The 13512-nt window shown below is 58.1% G+C and overlaps 1 protein-coding gene across 10 annotated transcripts; it reads right to left on the reverse strand.

Moving 5' to 3' along the window:
- Positions 1-715: 715 nt before the first annotated feature.
- MTG1 (mitochondrial ribosome associated GTPase 1) lies at positions 716-11107 on the reverse strand. Of its 10 annotated transcripts, none has more exons than XM_039547253.1 (11): positions 10735-11107; positions 10141-10205; positions 9714-9818; positions 7927-8007; positions 6837-6893; positions 6033-6123; positions 5367-5428; positions 4480-4576; positions 3737-3818; positions 2154-2266; positions 716-1531 (listed from the first exon to the last, which is right to left on the reverse strand). In XM_039547253.1, the coding sequence occupies exons 1-11, from the start codon at positions 10829-10831 to the stop codon at positions 1434-1436; spliced, it is 948 nt and encodes a 315-aa protein (XP_039403187.1). In that variant the 5' UTR covers positions 10832-11107; the 3' UTR covers positions 716-1433. The 10 variants fall into 10 exon arrangements, with proteins under 10 accessions (XP_039403187.1, XP_039403195.1, XP_039403194.1 ...); XM_039547261.1 differs by having other exon boundaries at positions 10927-11060; XM_039547260.1 differs by having other exon boundaries at positions 10850-10987.
- Between the last annotated feature and the right edge of the window lie 2405 nt (positions 11108-13512).

A 13512-nucleotide genomic window follows, 5' to 3' on the forward strand; every position in this document is an offset into this window, starting at 1 on the left:
GGCTCAGTTGGGCCCAGCTACTTCACTCCCTAAGGGGCCTAGTGGCAGCTGAGCAGGAGAAGCAGCCAGCTCCTGTGGGGCAGCATGAGCGGTGCTGCACTCCCCTCTGTCCTTGCTCTATCCACCCAAGTGCAGGGGCAAATGTCACTACACTCAGACCACTGCCCACTACAACAGGGCCATCAGGGGCTCAGCAGGGAACTTGCTCTCTGCCAGAGCTAACAGCTGTCCTATGTCTGCAGGGAGGCATGAACCCTGCCCCTGTGGGATCCAGCCCTTACCTCAGAATCATGTTCACAGTCTCAGCTTCCATCACTCCCACTGGGGCCTGCAAAGAGGACCATGAAAGTGTGACCTGAATATGAGACACAGTGACACTGCCTGAGCCCATTGCTCGGGGGGGGGCTACCCTGAGTGACTGACATGGTGATGCTGCCTGCGTGTGCAGAGCCTGAGCACCTCGCTCTGAGGGGGAGCTGCCCTGAGTGTGACCGACACAGCGACGCTGCCTGCGTGTGCAGAGCCTGAGTGCCTCGCTCTGAGAGAGGGGAGTTGCTGCTGCCCCTTGGGTTGTATCTGAAACCTAAAGACATCACAACACTTAGCTCCCCCCACAGAACACTGCAGCACAAACATCCAGCTCACACGCTTGCCCCCAGTGCCAGCCCCCGAGAACACCAGCGACACAGTGCTGTGTTAATAAATACCAACGTGGTGACAGGGTGGAACTGAATTTAATGACCATTAAATCCTAGCAGCACAGGGCTTGGATTTCACTACATGTGCCCCAGTTTTTATTTTAAACAAAGCTGCCACCACACACTGCACCTGCCCTCACGATCCAGGCCCAGCACTGGGGCTTGCTGGCCACTACAGACCAGTGGGCTGACAGCTGTGGCAGTGACAGAGCAGACGAGGGTTTGCCCGCACACAGCTGGAGCCCTTTGGTCCATGCTGTGGGACAGCGGAAGCACGTCTTGTTGAAGGGGTCCCTGGCAGGGCTGCTCTGCTCTTCCAGGAGACACAGAGGCTGGCTCTGCCCACCGGGGCAATAGCCCAAAGGAGCATGAACCTACGCAGGGGAAAGGCAGGGCCCTGAACTGCCCCAAGAACCCCCAAGAGAGGATGGGGGAGTCCCTGGGCTCGGGTCTGTTCACAGCACTTCACCCTTGGGATGATGGGCAGACAGAGCCTACTCAAGTGATGACAGGGGCCCTGGCCCTGGCTGGGAAGCCAAATACAGACCCACATGAGGGCTGCTCTCCTGGCCACAGCCATACTGACCCCAGAGCTGCATGTGCATGGGGCAGGAGGAGGGAAACAGCTTGGGCCCACCACATCCTGCTTTGCCCATGAGCCACCTCCATGCCATGATCAGCCTGGGCAAGAGGGTGGCAGCTGAGCTCGAGCCAGGCGTGAGGGCTGGGCAGGGCTCAGTCCAGCAGCACCTGGCCCAGCTCCCCCTTGCGGAAGGTGCGCAGGAGCTCATAGGCGGCTGCAGGGTAGTCGGGCGCGATCACGTTCACGTCCCCTGCAAGAGAAGGCAAAGGCTGTAGGTGAGGGGGGAGCTCATGGCCCAGCCCAGCACCTCTGGATGGGCTCCAGAGTCCATGGCTGCACAGACACAGCCCCAAATGCAGGCTGGGAGAGGGGGGAGAGGAGCTAGCCCCGGCTGGTCCCTGGGCACTGCACGGCCCTGGTTCCATGCAAACTGACACAAGAGGCTCCCCCACAACACACCAGGGCTCAGAGATCCTCCCTCCCCTCACCAGTCACCAGCCTCCATTGCCCCAACGGGCAGCACCTGCCAGCCCCTACTGCCCTTCCTGGTGCCAGCCCCACGCCCTGGCCATGCCTCTTCAGGCAATCACGCTGAACAGAGGGTCTGCAGTCGGCAGTAGCTGGGGCGCCCCTACCCTGCGCGCCTTTAGGCCGGGGTGCTCCCCCAGAACCTCCAGCAAGCAGTGGGTGGGGCATTCCCCTTCTCTCTCCCACCCAGCTCCCTCGTCCTCCCCTCTAGCCTTGGAATCTCCAGGTGGCATGGGCACAGCACTTACCCACTTCCCCACAGGCTCTCCGCCTGGCATGAACCCCCCCGAGCTAGCTCTCACTCGTCCCCCCCCATGGGGTCCCAGGCCCGCAGGGGCACTCACCTGTCCCTGTGAGCACCTTCACTTTGTGCGTCTTGCCCAGTTTCAGTGCCACCCGCTTGAGCACACTCTCGATGTCGTCGCTGGGCTCGCCCAGCCCGTAGCGCTCCACATAGCTGTGCCAGGGCAGTGAAAGTGGGTTAGCACCACAGGGCAGGGGCAGAAGCACCAGCCAGGCTAGGGCACAGGGCAGAGCACTTCAGTGCTCAGAGTGCTCTGGAGCGTGCAGAGGGATGGCGTGGCTGCACAGCATGCAGTGCCTGCTCTGGGGTAGGGCCAGCACCCTCCACGCCCCCAGCTGACCAGCCAGTCACACAGAAGACAGGTCCCAGGTCCTTCCTGGCTCCTTTTGGCCCCATCAGTCACCCAAGCAGCTCTACTGCCACCTCCTGGGGACGGCAGGGATTTCTGCACATCCCTACCTGTGTGGTGTCCCCAGCTGCCACTCTATGAGGACTGCTGGCTACGGGGGCCTCAGGCAGTGAACACCTCGCTGCTCTGGCATGGGGCAGCAGGGCTGATACCTGCCCTTTCCAGGTGGGAGCCTTCACTAGCAAAGAGACAGGTTTCAGAGGGGTAGCCGTGTTAGTCACTAGTTCTTTGTGCTGATACAGACTAACATTTATTTGGGCATAAACTTTCACACAAACATCACAATACAAAGACTGTGTTAACTGTCCCTTCACACCCATGAAGAGGCTACGAAGGAAATAAAAATAGCTAACATCTTGTTTGACTCTCCCAGGGCTGGAGCCACAAAACAGAAGCAGAGACCCCCCAGGGTCAACCTGGATTAGCCCTAAAAGACATTCCGTGCTGACAGATTGCTACAGCTCCATCACTGTTAAAGACCATAGAGACACATCATGTGTGTCTATACAGTTCCCTGCTTTAACCATAAGAGCGCTCTCATTTCTTTTCCTAGTTAATACATCATTAGTTAGTTTACCATAGGCTTGGCTTCAAGTGTTGTCTTTGATGTGAGATCTGAGGTACAAATGGGACAAGCAGCAACCCAAATCTTTTGTGATCTTTGGTGCAGAGCAACCAGCCCTCACTAAGTCCAGCTTGCCTGGGTTGCAAGACAGACCGGAGAGCCCAAGGGGACTGTCTGTGACTCCATGGTGAGACTGATCTAGTTATTCAGGGGCCCACTTGTTACTGCAATCTAATTATAGAGCATGCAACCAGCATGCTCCACCCAGGTGTCACCCTGCTTTTCACAGTCTGCCCTCAGATTGGCCCTCAAAGTCATGCAGCGTGATACTCTGCATACGACATGCGCTGGGCACCATTCCACCTCCTACAGCCCCTTGTGGCAGCTCAGTGCAGGGGCAACGCCAGCTAGGCTCACATCAGGAGCGGACAGACCCTCCGCTCTGGCAAGGAGCGTCCCCACTGCAGGAGCTTCCCTGCCAACAGTGTGCACAAGAGCAGATTCCAAGCAAGAGCTGAGGGGTGGCACTGGGGAGACATGGGCAGGAACCAGCCCCCAAGACCAGGGAAGCCCCTGGGGTCACAATGCATGAGCCCAGCCAGCCCCACCCCCTGACCTCACAGCAGCCAGGTCCTCAGGAAGTGCTCACCTAAACTGTTGCTGCTTGTTCAGGGTGTACAGCAGGTAGTCGGCCATGATGCCCTCGCCCACCAGGTGGTCCCGGATGGCCCCTATGAGACACAGAGCATAGCCTGAGTGCCAGCCACATAGGGCAGAGGGCTCTGGGGCCGGCTTGGCCAGCCTAAGAATGTGTGCACAGGGCACCTCCGAGGCGCTGCTCCCCGGGGGCCACCCTGGGCACAGCCAGGCTCCAGCCCAGTGCCGGGCACAGTATGGAGGTGGCCACTGGCCTAGTAAGGAGCTTCCCGGGGTGGGGAGATGGGCTGTTCCTACTGAGCTCTAGAGCCTGCAGTGCCACCCCAACCCCGGGGCGAAAGCCCCAGCAGCTGATCTCCTGGATGGTCACCAGGTGCAGCTCACAGCCAGTGTGGCCAGGCCAGGGAGAGGGGCAGGGCAGACAGCTGGGCTGCAGCACATGCGCTGAGTGATGCTCCCTCCCCAGACAGCTGGGAGCAGCAACCTGGCCCGAGCTGGGCTCCTCAGAGTAGGGGGACAGGCAGTGGCTCTGCCCCAAGCGCCCAATAACAACATGTCTCAAGGCACGGCCCATGCTGCCTCCACAAAGCCCTGCTGCCTGGGTGGAGCGTGCCCCCCCCACACACACACTGTGCCCACGATCATGAGCTCCGGGGCTTCCCATCTCAGCCCCAGCAGAGCCAAGTGAGGACAGCCCCTGGCCAGAAGCAGCTGCAGCTCCAAAGCCCTTCTCACCACACAGGGCCAGCTTCATGCCCGCCTCCACGCTCTCTATTCTTGGAGCCAGCACTCCAGGCGTGTCCAGCAGATACATAAGGGGCCTCTCGGAGACCTAGACAGGCAGAGGTAGGCTTGTTACGAGGCTGTGCAGGTCAGAGAGCAGAGCCCAAAGCAGCACCCTGAGCAGCGCCGGCACAAACCGGGGGGACGCTGGCACTTCGAAGCCGATTCCCCCCACCAGCCGACTTGGGAATGGCGTGACAACTCTGTGATCCACCAGCCCAGGGCAGAGACAATGTGGAGCACGAACACTGGCACTGGAAACGGCCCAGTACAACTGGGCACCCCAGCTCCGCCCCAGAGGGTCCCTCGAGCAACCTGCCAGCAGCCCAAGGGCCAAAGCAAAGCACAAATTGGGGCAGAGCCCAGCCCCCTCCTACATGAGTCACCCACAAAGAACCACACTGGGCTGGTGCCATCCAGGGTCACTTCCTTTACAGGTGACCTTTACCAGCAGTACAGTTTGCAGAGACTTACAGATCCTGGCATGCACCTCACTGCAGTCCTGGGGACCTGGCGAAGCAGTCCCCTCAAGCCAGGCCTGGGGGCCCAGCTCCCAGCCCCATATTCTATCCCTATAGAGCCACGGGGAGGCCTTGCCTAGAGCACACAACCAGGCAGCACCCTAGTGTTATTTTAGAAGCTACCAATGCTGTGTTGTCCCAGGGGTCTCTTAACTCAGCCACCTTCTCACCATTTCAGCTGAACGGCTACTGGCCTCACGCAGCCCCTCGCGCTGTGCACACATTAGCTACACAATGAAAGCACACACACGCTCTGTCCATGGCCAGCACAGCACTCCGGCCGGCCGTGCTCAGGGGCACAGCTCCCGAGGACAGTACCTGGATTCTGGTAAGCACGGCCTTGGTGATCCCCGGCTCGCCACCCACACGGGACGCTTTCCCTTCAGGAAAAAGAGAGGCCCAGTCAGCTGGAGAAGGAAGGCTCACTCTGGCCTGGCCTGCTCCCAGGGCACTGACAGAGCTTTGCCACTGGCCTCACGGCGCAGGAGTGGGCCCTGTGCATATCCAAGAGATCTCCCAGCCATCCTTCTGATCGGTGTGCCTCATGGGACTGATGCCCCGTTCAGCCAGCGCCTGTTCCCCAGAGAACCCCCCAGTTTCTCTCTCACTGCTCCTAAGCGAGCTCTGCCAGCCCCTCTGCATCCCTCACCGAACATCACAGCAACAGCAGAGCAGCTGCAGAGAGGGGAACAAGGGCCCAACTCCCCTGCTGCCTCCGGGTCCTCCTAGCTAAACACTGGCTGAGCCCAGCCCTGCTCAGCTTGGGTCACTGAACAGCCAGGGAAAAGATGCAGCCTGCAGCGCCAATTCAGCAGCTAGGGGAGCCAGTTCCCTGCAGGAGAGAGTTGAACCACTAGGAGGTCTGATGAACCTGTCCCAAGGCCACCTCAAAGGCCCCAGCCCTCCAGGGATTTGTGACCCACAGGCAGGGGATGCTCTCCTCCTGAGCCATGGGGCACAATGGGAAGGCACACCAGTCAGTACCCTTTTTGAGGTGCAGCCTTCGCATGGAGTTGATAAGGGAGGATTTCCCCACGTTGGGCACTCCGATCACCATGATGCAGTACTCCACGTTCTGGAACAACAGGAAGGGAGATGGATGAGCCGCTCCCTCCCTTAGCAGCAATGCCAGGTAGCACCGCACCAGGCTCCCCATCCCACCCAGCCCGCCCCCAGATCTGCCAGCCGGCACCGTGCCAGGCTCCCCGTCCCACTCAGCGGCCCCCCCCCCCCCCCCCACACACACACCAGGCAGGGCAGAGCTAACAGGAGTGCGGATGTGTCAAGGTAGATTAATTTGGATCTGCATGGAAACAAGGAAGTCATAAGCCAGACTTGCCGGGGAATGGAGCCCGGCACAGTTCATTAAACTTCTAGCTTCAGCACTGTCAGGGAGAGACCAGCTGGAAGTCCAGGCCACCAGTGGAATGTTTCCATCTGAACAGAGAAGCCAGACTCTTCTCCCACTCAAACCGTGGAAAACCAGATTCACTTCACTGGAGTCAGCTGCTCTGCACTGATGCTAGTGTAACCAGGAGCGAGATCCAGCCCCAGGAGCTGAGAGCATGCTGGGGGCCCTGCAGCCACCAGAGCGCTGTATCTCCCACTGGCTCCAGTGGGAATGGAGGGCTCTCAGCACTCTGAGAACCGGGACCTCTTTGGGCACCATCTACACACAGATCAGTGCATCCAGCTGGACAAGCCCTTTGCCCATGTGGGGAACCGGGCAGCAGTGTGGGAGTCTCACTCGCACACTTGCCCCATTCTCACTCTGGCCCATTAGCTGACCTCAGCTCTCTGGTAGCGCTGGCTGCTGCTGACCAGATCCGTGATGAGAGGGATGACCTGCAGGGCAATACAAAGACAGATGCTAAGCAAAGCACTGGTGGCTTTGTCCCAAGTGGGTAGTACCCTGCAGTTAGACTCCTTGGCAAGCACAGTGCTGCTACAAGCAGCCAAGCAGACCTCACTGGCAGGACAGGCACGCCTCCGGCTGCAACACGCCAGCTAGTGGGAAAGCCAGGGACTTCTCTGCTGCTAGCCTGTACTTTAACACAGTTTGGCAACTGCTTCCAAATGAAGGTGCTAACAGAGCCACGGTGGCGTGAGTCCTTCCTAGCCAGCTTTCACTTCCAGCTGTGTTCAGAGTACAACTAACGCACAGCTTTAATGCAGGCAAAGCAGGGGAGATGGGAATGTTCACACTGGTGGTTTTGGTCCACATGAAAGGCAAGACTCTCCTCTGCCCTCCACAGGGTGGATGTCAACTGATACCGAGCTCATTCTGCATGCACAGATCTCCCACTGCAGGGCAGAATCTGGGAGCTGAGGACTCCCCTGCAGGTCTGAGAGACGCGCTTGGCCACATTTGTGGCTGCAAGAGCATTAGGGTTACTTTAACAATGTTTAAAATAATCAAAGCTTGACCCCGATGTCCCTGGCACGAGTGCTCAGATCCTACTTCTGGGTATACCACAACGGCCATGCCTGCCACTAGGGCACTGCTCAGAAAGGCACATCGTATGGATGCCAGCAGGCAGTGCTCCCATGTGGTCTCTCAGCAAGCCCAGGAGAAAGTGCACTCAATGTACGAGTAAAGGGATGTTCTTTCTAACTGCCAGCGCCACAAACTCCCCGGGGCTTAGAGGTTCAAGATGGGCTCTTAGATCTGAAGTCAACAATCCCGAGGCGGCATTAGCTAAAGTGGAATCCTGTAGTAAAAACGTACTGCAGTCACTAATGGGACCTGATCTCACCGAGGCGCCCAGGGCGCTGAACAGCTGAGTGCAGCACGGCTTGCCCTCAGTTCCAAGCAGTCACATTGCGGAGCAGACACACGCCGTAAGGAATTGCTGTTAGAAGAGACAGGGGCTGTTACCTTCTTGACATTTTCATCTTTTACGCAGTTTGTGAAGAGGACGTTTTTGAGCCCTTCCTGCTCCAAGCGCTCCAGAATTTTCTAGCAAGAAATGAGAGATTTCCATGTCAGAGAATGCAGCAGCCCCTGGTGCCCCCTTGTCCAAACCATGGCAAGGTTGCTCAGGCTGCAGCGAACTGGGGTGAAGTGTGCTGTAGCCATCAGCTGAGTTACCCTTCACAGAGAAGGCACAATGCTAAAACACAAATATCTGTTCCACTCCCCACTACCTGTCTGGAAAGCCTGACTGCTGACCAGCTCAGAAAGGCAGACAGGCTCCTGTGGGAGGCCCAGAGTCTAGCCGCCCCTCCGCCCCCCATGCCTCCCTTTCCCTATATGTAGAACGAGGATGACAACACTCAGCCAACCCACCAGAGCTCACAGGGGTGTGGTGAGGATCAGGGAGTGTTACATGGCAATGCTACCTACAATGGAGACGGCAGGCTGAATCCAGGCTCATTCAGCCAAGTAATATATGACAACAGCAGCAGCTCTGCTGCCTCCGCCACACAAGGACCCCAGCCCTGTGGTGCCTCCATCCTGGCCCAGACGACAGCTCTCTGGACTGAGCCTGACTGCTAGACTGCCAACAAGAAGACAGTGTGTGAAGGGATGATTCAAACACAGAGCTAGTGGCAGATCAAGCCACCAGCAAGGGTGCCCTGCACAGGTCACCAAACAGCCAGGTATCACCAGTGGGGATTACTGCCAGCTGAGTGAAGCTGTCCAGGGGGAGCCTTTTGCTGGGGGCCCCTAGCTGGACGGTCTCAAAAAGAGCTGCAGCTGGCTTGGACCCTGTAAAGACATTGCCTATTTGACAGTCAGGGGTGTTGGATCTCCTTAGTGCCATCTCGATGGACTGCTGGCCGCATCCTGTATCCGCAGCCTAGCGCTGGAGATGGAGGACTAATGGAAGAGGGAACAAGGGATGTTGATGAACTGAAGGCCTCACTTAAATACCTCCCCATTTCAAACACTTCAACTGTTTTTCTTTTCTTCTGGATCTTTAACAAAAGACTGTTTCACGGTGTGTTTGCCATATCACTAAGCAGGCTAAGGCCTCTGTATACCAAACTCTGAACCTTGTTTAACACGGTTTAATGTTGGGACAGTGACTAGGTTCTCTTAACACATTTGGCCCACAGATTCCATCTGCATTAATACAACGGATCCACTAGACGATCTGTGGACCCAGGGGCTGATGCCAGGGCCTCCCCCACCAGGGGCCAGACCTGACCACGCTCTGAGTGGAAACCCCAATTCTCCTGTAATAACAGGAAATACGACTGCACAAGGCTCCTTGTAACTGATGGGCATTGCCTATGGTCACTCCAGAAAACCTGCTGCCCTGCTTGGAGGTACCATGTGGTTAGTACCATCAGGGCAGGTCTATATTTAAAACACTGCAGCGCTTCAGCGAAGACGCTACTACACAAACAGGAGAGCTTCTCCCATCAGTGTTAACTAATCTACCGCTGTGAGGCGCACCGGCTATAAGAACGGGAAAAGCCTTCCTGTCGCCACAGCGCTGCATACACAGGGGATTAGGTTGGTATGACTGTGTTGCTCAGGGGTGTGGATTTTTCGTGTCCCATAGCCACATAGTTATACCACTGTACGCTTATAATGTAGACCTGGCCTTAGCCCCAATGTTTACTCTAGATTAAGTTGCTGATGCAGCTTCTCCATGTAAACAGGAAAATGGTTGTGAAGAGTGGGAAGAGAAAGACTTTAAACTGGGTTCTTACTGCTTTGTGAGTCAGATCAGCCAGGTCCATTTTGTTCAGTACAAGCAGGTGAGGTCTGATTCCCAGGGACTCCTGGAAGGCCGGGTTCCGGCCTGAGAATGGAATGTTCTACCGTTAAGGAAGCCAAAGAACTGAGATACCCGCAGTGACGGGGAAGGGTCCAGCCCGCAGAACTCTGCTCCATCGGAGATAAACTCTCACCTCCCACAAGGCAGGTTCCCGCATCAGCACACCGCACCACAGTAAGGCCCCAGCCAGGGAGGGAAGCAGTAGGGACCAGAGGGCCATGCACAGCCCTGTGGGCTCCACGTACTGGCTTTGGAAGGACGCAGCAGCCCAGGGGTTACACATGGTGCTGTGCAAGGGGGCAGGGCTCCGCTGTGCTGCTCGGGCCGTGGTGCCACCTGCTCCGGCCACCGAAGGATATTCGGGCATCGTGCACCTCGATGAGGCAGTCCACCTTCCGCAGCGACTCCTTCATCTGCCGCAGGCCTGCCAAAGTGGAGCCAGGTCAGCTGTGCCCACCAAGCCTGGCCACCACGGGAAGGGACTGGCTCAGCCCCGCCCGCAGCTCGCACCAGGCCCTGGGCAGAGATACCCGGCAGGCCGGACCCGAGGCTGCCTGGCCATAAGGCGCCTGCAGGAGCCGGGACGCCCAGCGGGCCCCAAATATTGCGGGAGTCGGGACTGACAGGGCAGCAAACCTGGTCCCCCCCGACGCGGCGCACCCAGCCCCGGGGAGCATCACCCGGCGTCCGGAGAGCGCCACACACAGGCCGCTCCCGGCGGGTCTCTCCCGCGCCGGGGCGCGTGCGCGTGCCGGGGGTGGGACGGGCTCGCGCGTACGCTGCGGAGGGGGACGCGGCCGGCTCCGTAGCGGGCACAGACACTGCCCGGCCCCCGGCGAACACGCGAATCTCCGGCCCGCGGCACATAACCCGGCCGGTTAGATTATTCCCCTGGCAAATCTCTGAGCCGGCCGGAGCCACCCTCGCGCAAAGCGCCGGGGCCCAGGCCCCACCTTTGGCCATGTGTCCGGGGAACCAGGCGGCCACGTCCCGGCCGCCGAAATCGAAGCGCTGCCGCCAGGCCCGCAGCGCGCCCGCCGCCAGCCGCATCCCACCGCCGGAACCCACCAGCAGCCAGGGGAGCGACCCGGAGCGCGCCCCCGCAACACCCCCCGCCCGGCCAGCTTCCGGTTCCGGCCGCTCACGGGCCCCGCCCCCAGACCACTCGGCCGGGCCGGGAATAACGGGAGGAGCCAAAAGGTCACAGCCAGAGCAGCGTCCGAACCACCATTCTACAGCGGGGAGGGTCCCTCATCGCCTGGCAACAAGGCCGTCGTAGGCGCATCTTGACGGGCCCCTGCCCGAACTCCGGGCCCTGCCGGCCCGCGCTGCGGTGTGACTCCATTAGGGGCGGGGCTTTGTGACGTAGAAAGTTGGGGCGGGGCTTTGTTGGGGGCGGGGCGGCGGTAGCTGCGCGTGTGGCGCCCGAGGCGGCCTAAGGCGAGACGGGGGTTGGGGGGCTCGGCGGGCTGGTTGGTACCTGGGGCGGCGTGAGGGGGCTGGGCCGGGGGGTACTGACCGCTGCGCCCATGACTCACACAGTCTCTCTCTCCCCCCAGGCAGCCATGGCAGAGCCGCGGTGTGAGGGGCAGCCGGGCTGTGGCACAAGGAGCACGGACTCATCCCCTGGCCTGTCGGGCACGTCCCCCCCTGCTGGGGCAGCGCCCCCCGCAGCTCCCCCCGCCAGGGCAGCGCCCCCTGGGCCAGGCACAGGCCCCCCTCCCAGGGCAGCTCCCCCCGTGGCGCCCCCTGCCCTGGCATCAGCACCTGTGCCAGGAAAAGGCTCCCCTGCCAGGGTAGCTCCCCCCACTCCATCTGAAACAGTGCCCCCCATGCCAGCTGAGGAAACGCCCATGCTACCGCTGGATGATGTGCGATACCAGATCGCTTGCACCAACTGGTACTAGAGCTGTCCAGCTCCAGAGCATCTGGAAGGCAAGTCCCAGACCCCGCTGCGCCAGGCACCCAGTGATGGAGATGGACTTCATGTTGTCATCCCCAGTAGCTCCAGGAGCACCTGTGTTACTGCCCTCCTTGAAGATGACATCCTGCATACTGCTGCATCTGATGCTTTGAATAAAGAGCTAGGTTCAAAGCTGCTCCAGTCCTGCTCTTCTCTCTGGCTACTAGGCTCCCAGTTTGACCAGCCTTCGTGCTGATATCCTCAAATCACATGGACAGCAACACCTGTCATAACCGCGGGGCTTTACTCCCCTCACCCACAGAAACTTTCCTTCCCCAGGGGCCATATCCCCGCTCTCCCCCATGCACACGTGTCCTGCCTTCTTGTGCTTTATACACTAACAGAGCATGTACACACAGTCTGCTGACTGCACAGCTTGCCATTTTCAGAATCAAATCCACTTTTTGCTTCTCCCCAGCAAAAGATATTGCCTTCCCAAAATTCACCTTCCAACTCCCACCCCACCAATTGAGCTACAGAGTTGTTCAACACATAAGGCCAGTTTTTTTTAAAAAATGGTGAGTACGTTCCCTCTCCCACCGCTCTAATACTCAAAGGCAACTAAAATCTTTTTTAAAATACTTGCCAGAAAGCAAGTGTGAATAGCAGGAGCCCAAACTGTGAGGTTTGCAGAGCTGTGAGTGACTGCAAACAGTGTGAAAGCAGAACCATTGTATAGCCTTAGTTGGGGCTGCCTCTACCATCATTTTTGCTGCTCACTTCCTAAAGTGCCGAGTAAAATAATTGCCTTTAGGCAACATTTGTCCTGTTGCTAGAAGTGTGAAAAGAATGAAATAACCAGCATGCAGACCTCCTTCAATGTTGCCAATGCCATGTACACAGGGAATGCAGAAAAGCATGCCTATGCACAGAGGAATGCGGTAAGATTCCTCCAGCCAGCACAAATACATACTCTCACATGATGGGGAATTGCCACAGTGTCGGAACTTGGCTCACCACTTCATTGCAGTAGGGTTTCTTTGGGTTTGCAGTGGCTTAGCTGGGAGCAGCACTGGGCTCCATGTGTTCAGATCTAACCAGACTTGGTCTACGAGGGTTTAAGTGCATGTCAGATCTGAACTTGTGCAATAGGTCTGAAAATAGCAGTGTAAATGGTTCTCAAACTTACTTGATCACACCTCCCTTCTTTGTGGCTGTAGTTACCCCCCCCCCCCAACTCTGAGTGCTGCCCCGCAGTCACTGCTCTGTGACTGCCCAGTTCTAAATGTGTAAAGTGAATTTTTTCCCCCTAAAATGTAGGGGCCTTCTCATGGCCCCCAGAATACATTCTGCACCCCCAGTTTGAGAACCTCTGGTGTAAGAAGTCTCTATCTTCCTGCTGGGCAGAGGGAGGGGAAGGTGGCACTGTATTCAACTGACAGAATAGCAATGCATTACAGTTTTCTAAGAATTAGGGCTGGGGTTCAGAGTACTTGCCCGAAACATGCAACTCTGTGTAGTTCCAAGGCCACTGGGAGGAGGCTAAGTGGTGCTGTTGATACCTCATCCCCTCTCAGAGATAAAGGAGGGAGGAGTGGTGGGACCACCCTCATTGTGGATGGCCTTAGCCTGTCTCGCATTGCTTGAGCTCATTTCTAAGTTACAGGCGACAGCCTCTCCAGGTCCACTGTGTTCCAGCACCAAGAGGTGCAGTCTACCTGCACAGCAGCTTGGCTGCTGGCCACAGAGGCTCTCTTCGCAGCAGGCTGAACCTTGGTCCTAACAGCATGGTAGATGGGGCACTCCTCTGCAGTGATTTACTGCCTGG

The sequence above is a fragment of the Mauremys reevesii genome, linkage group 7 (genome assembly GCF_016161935.1).
Source record: "Mauremys reevesii isolate NIE-2019 linkage group 7, ASM1616193v1, whole genome shotgun sequence".
NCBI lineage: Eukaryota > Metazoa > Chordata > Testudines > Geoemydidae > Mauremys > Mauremys reevesii.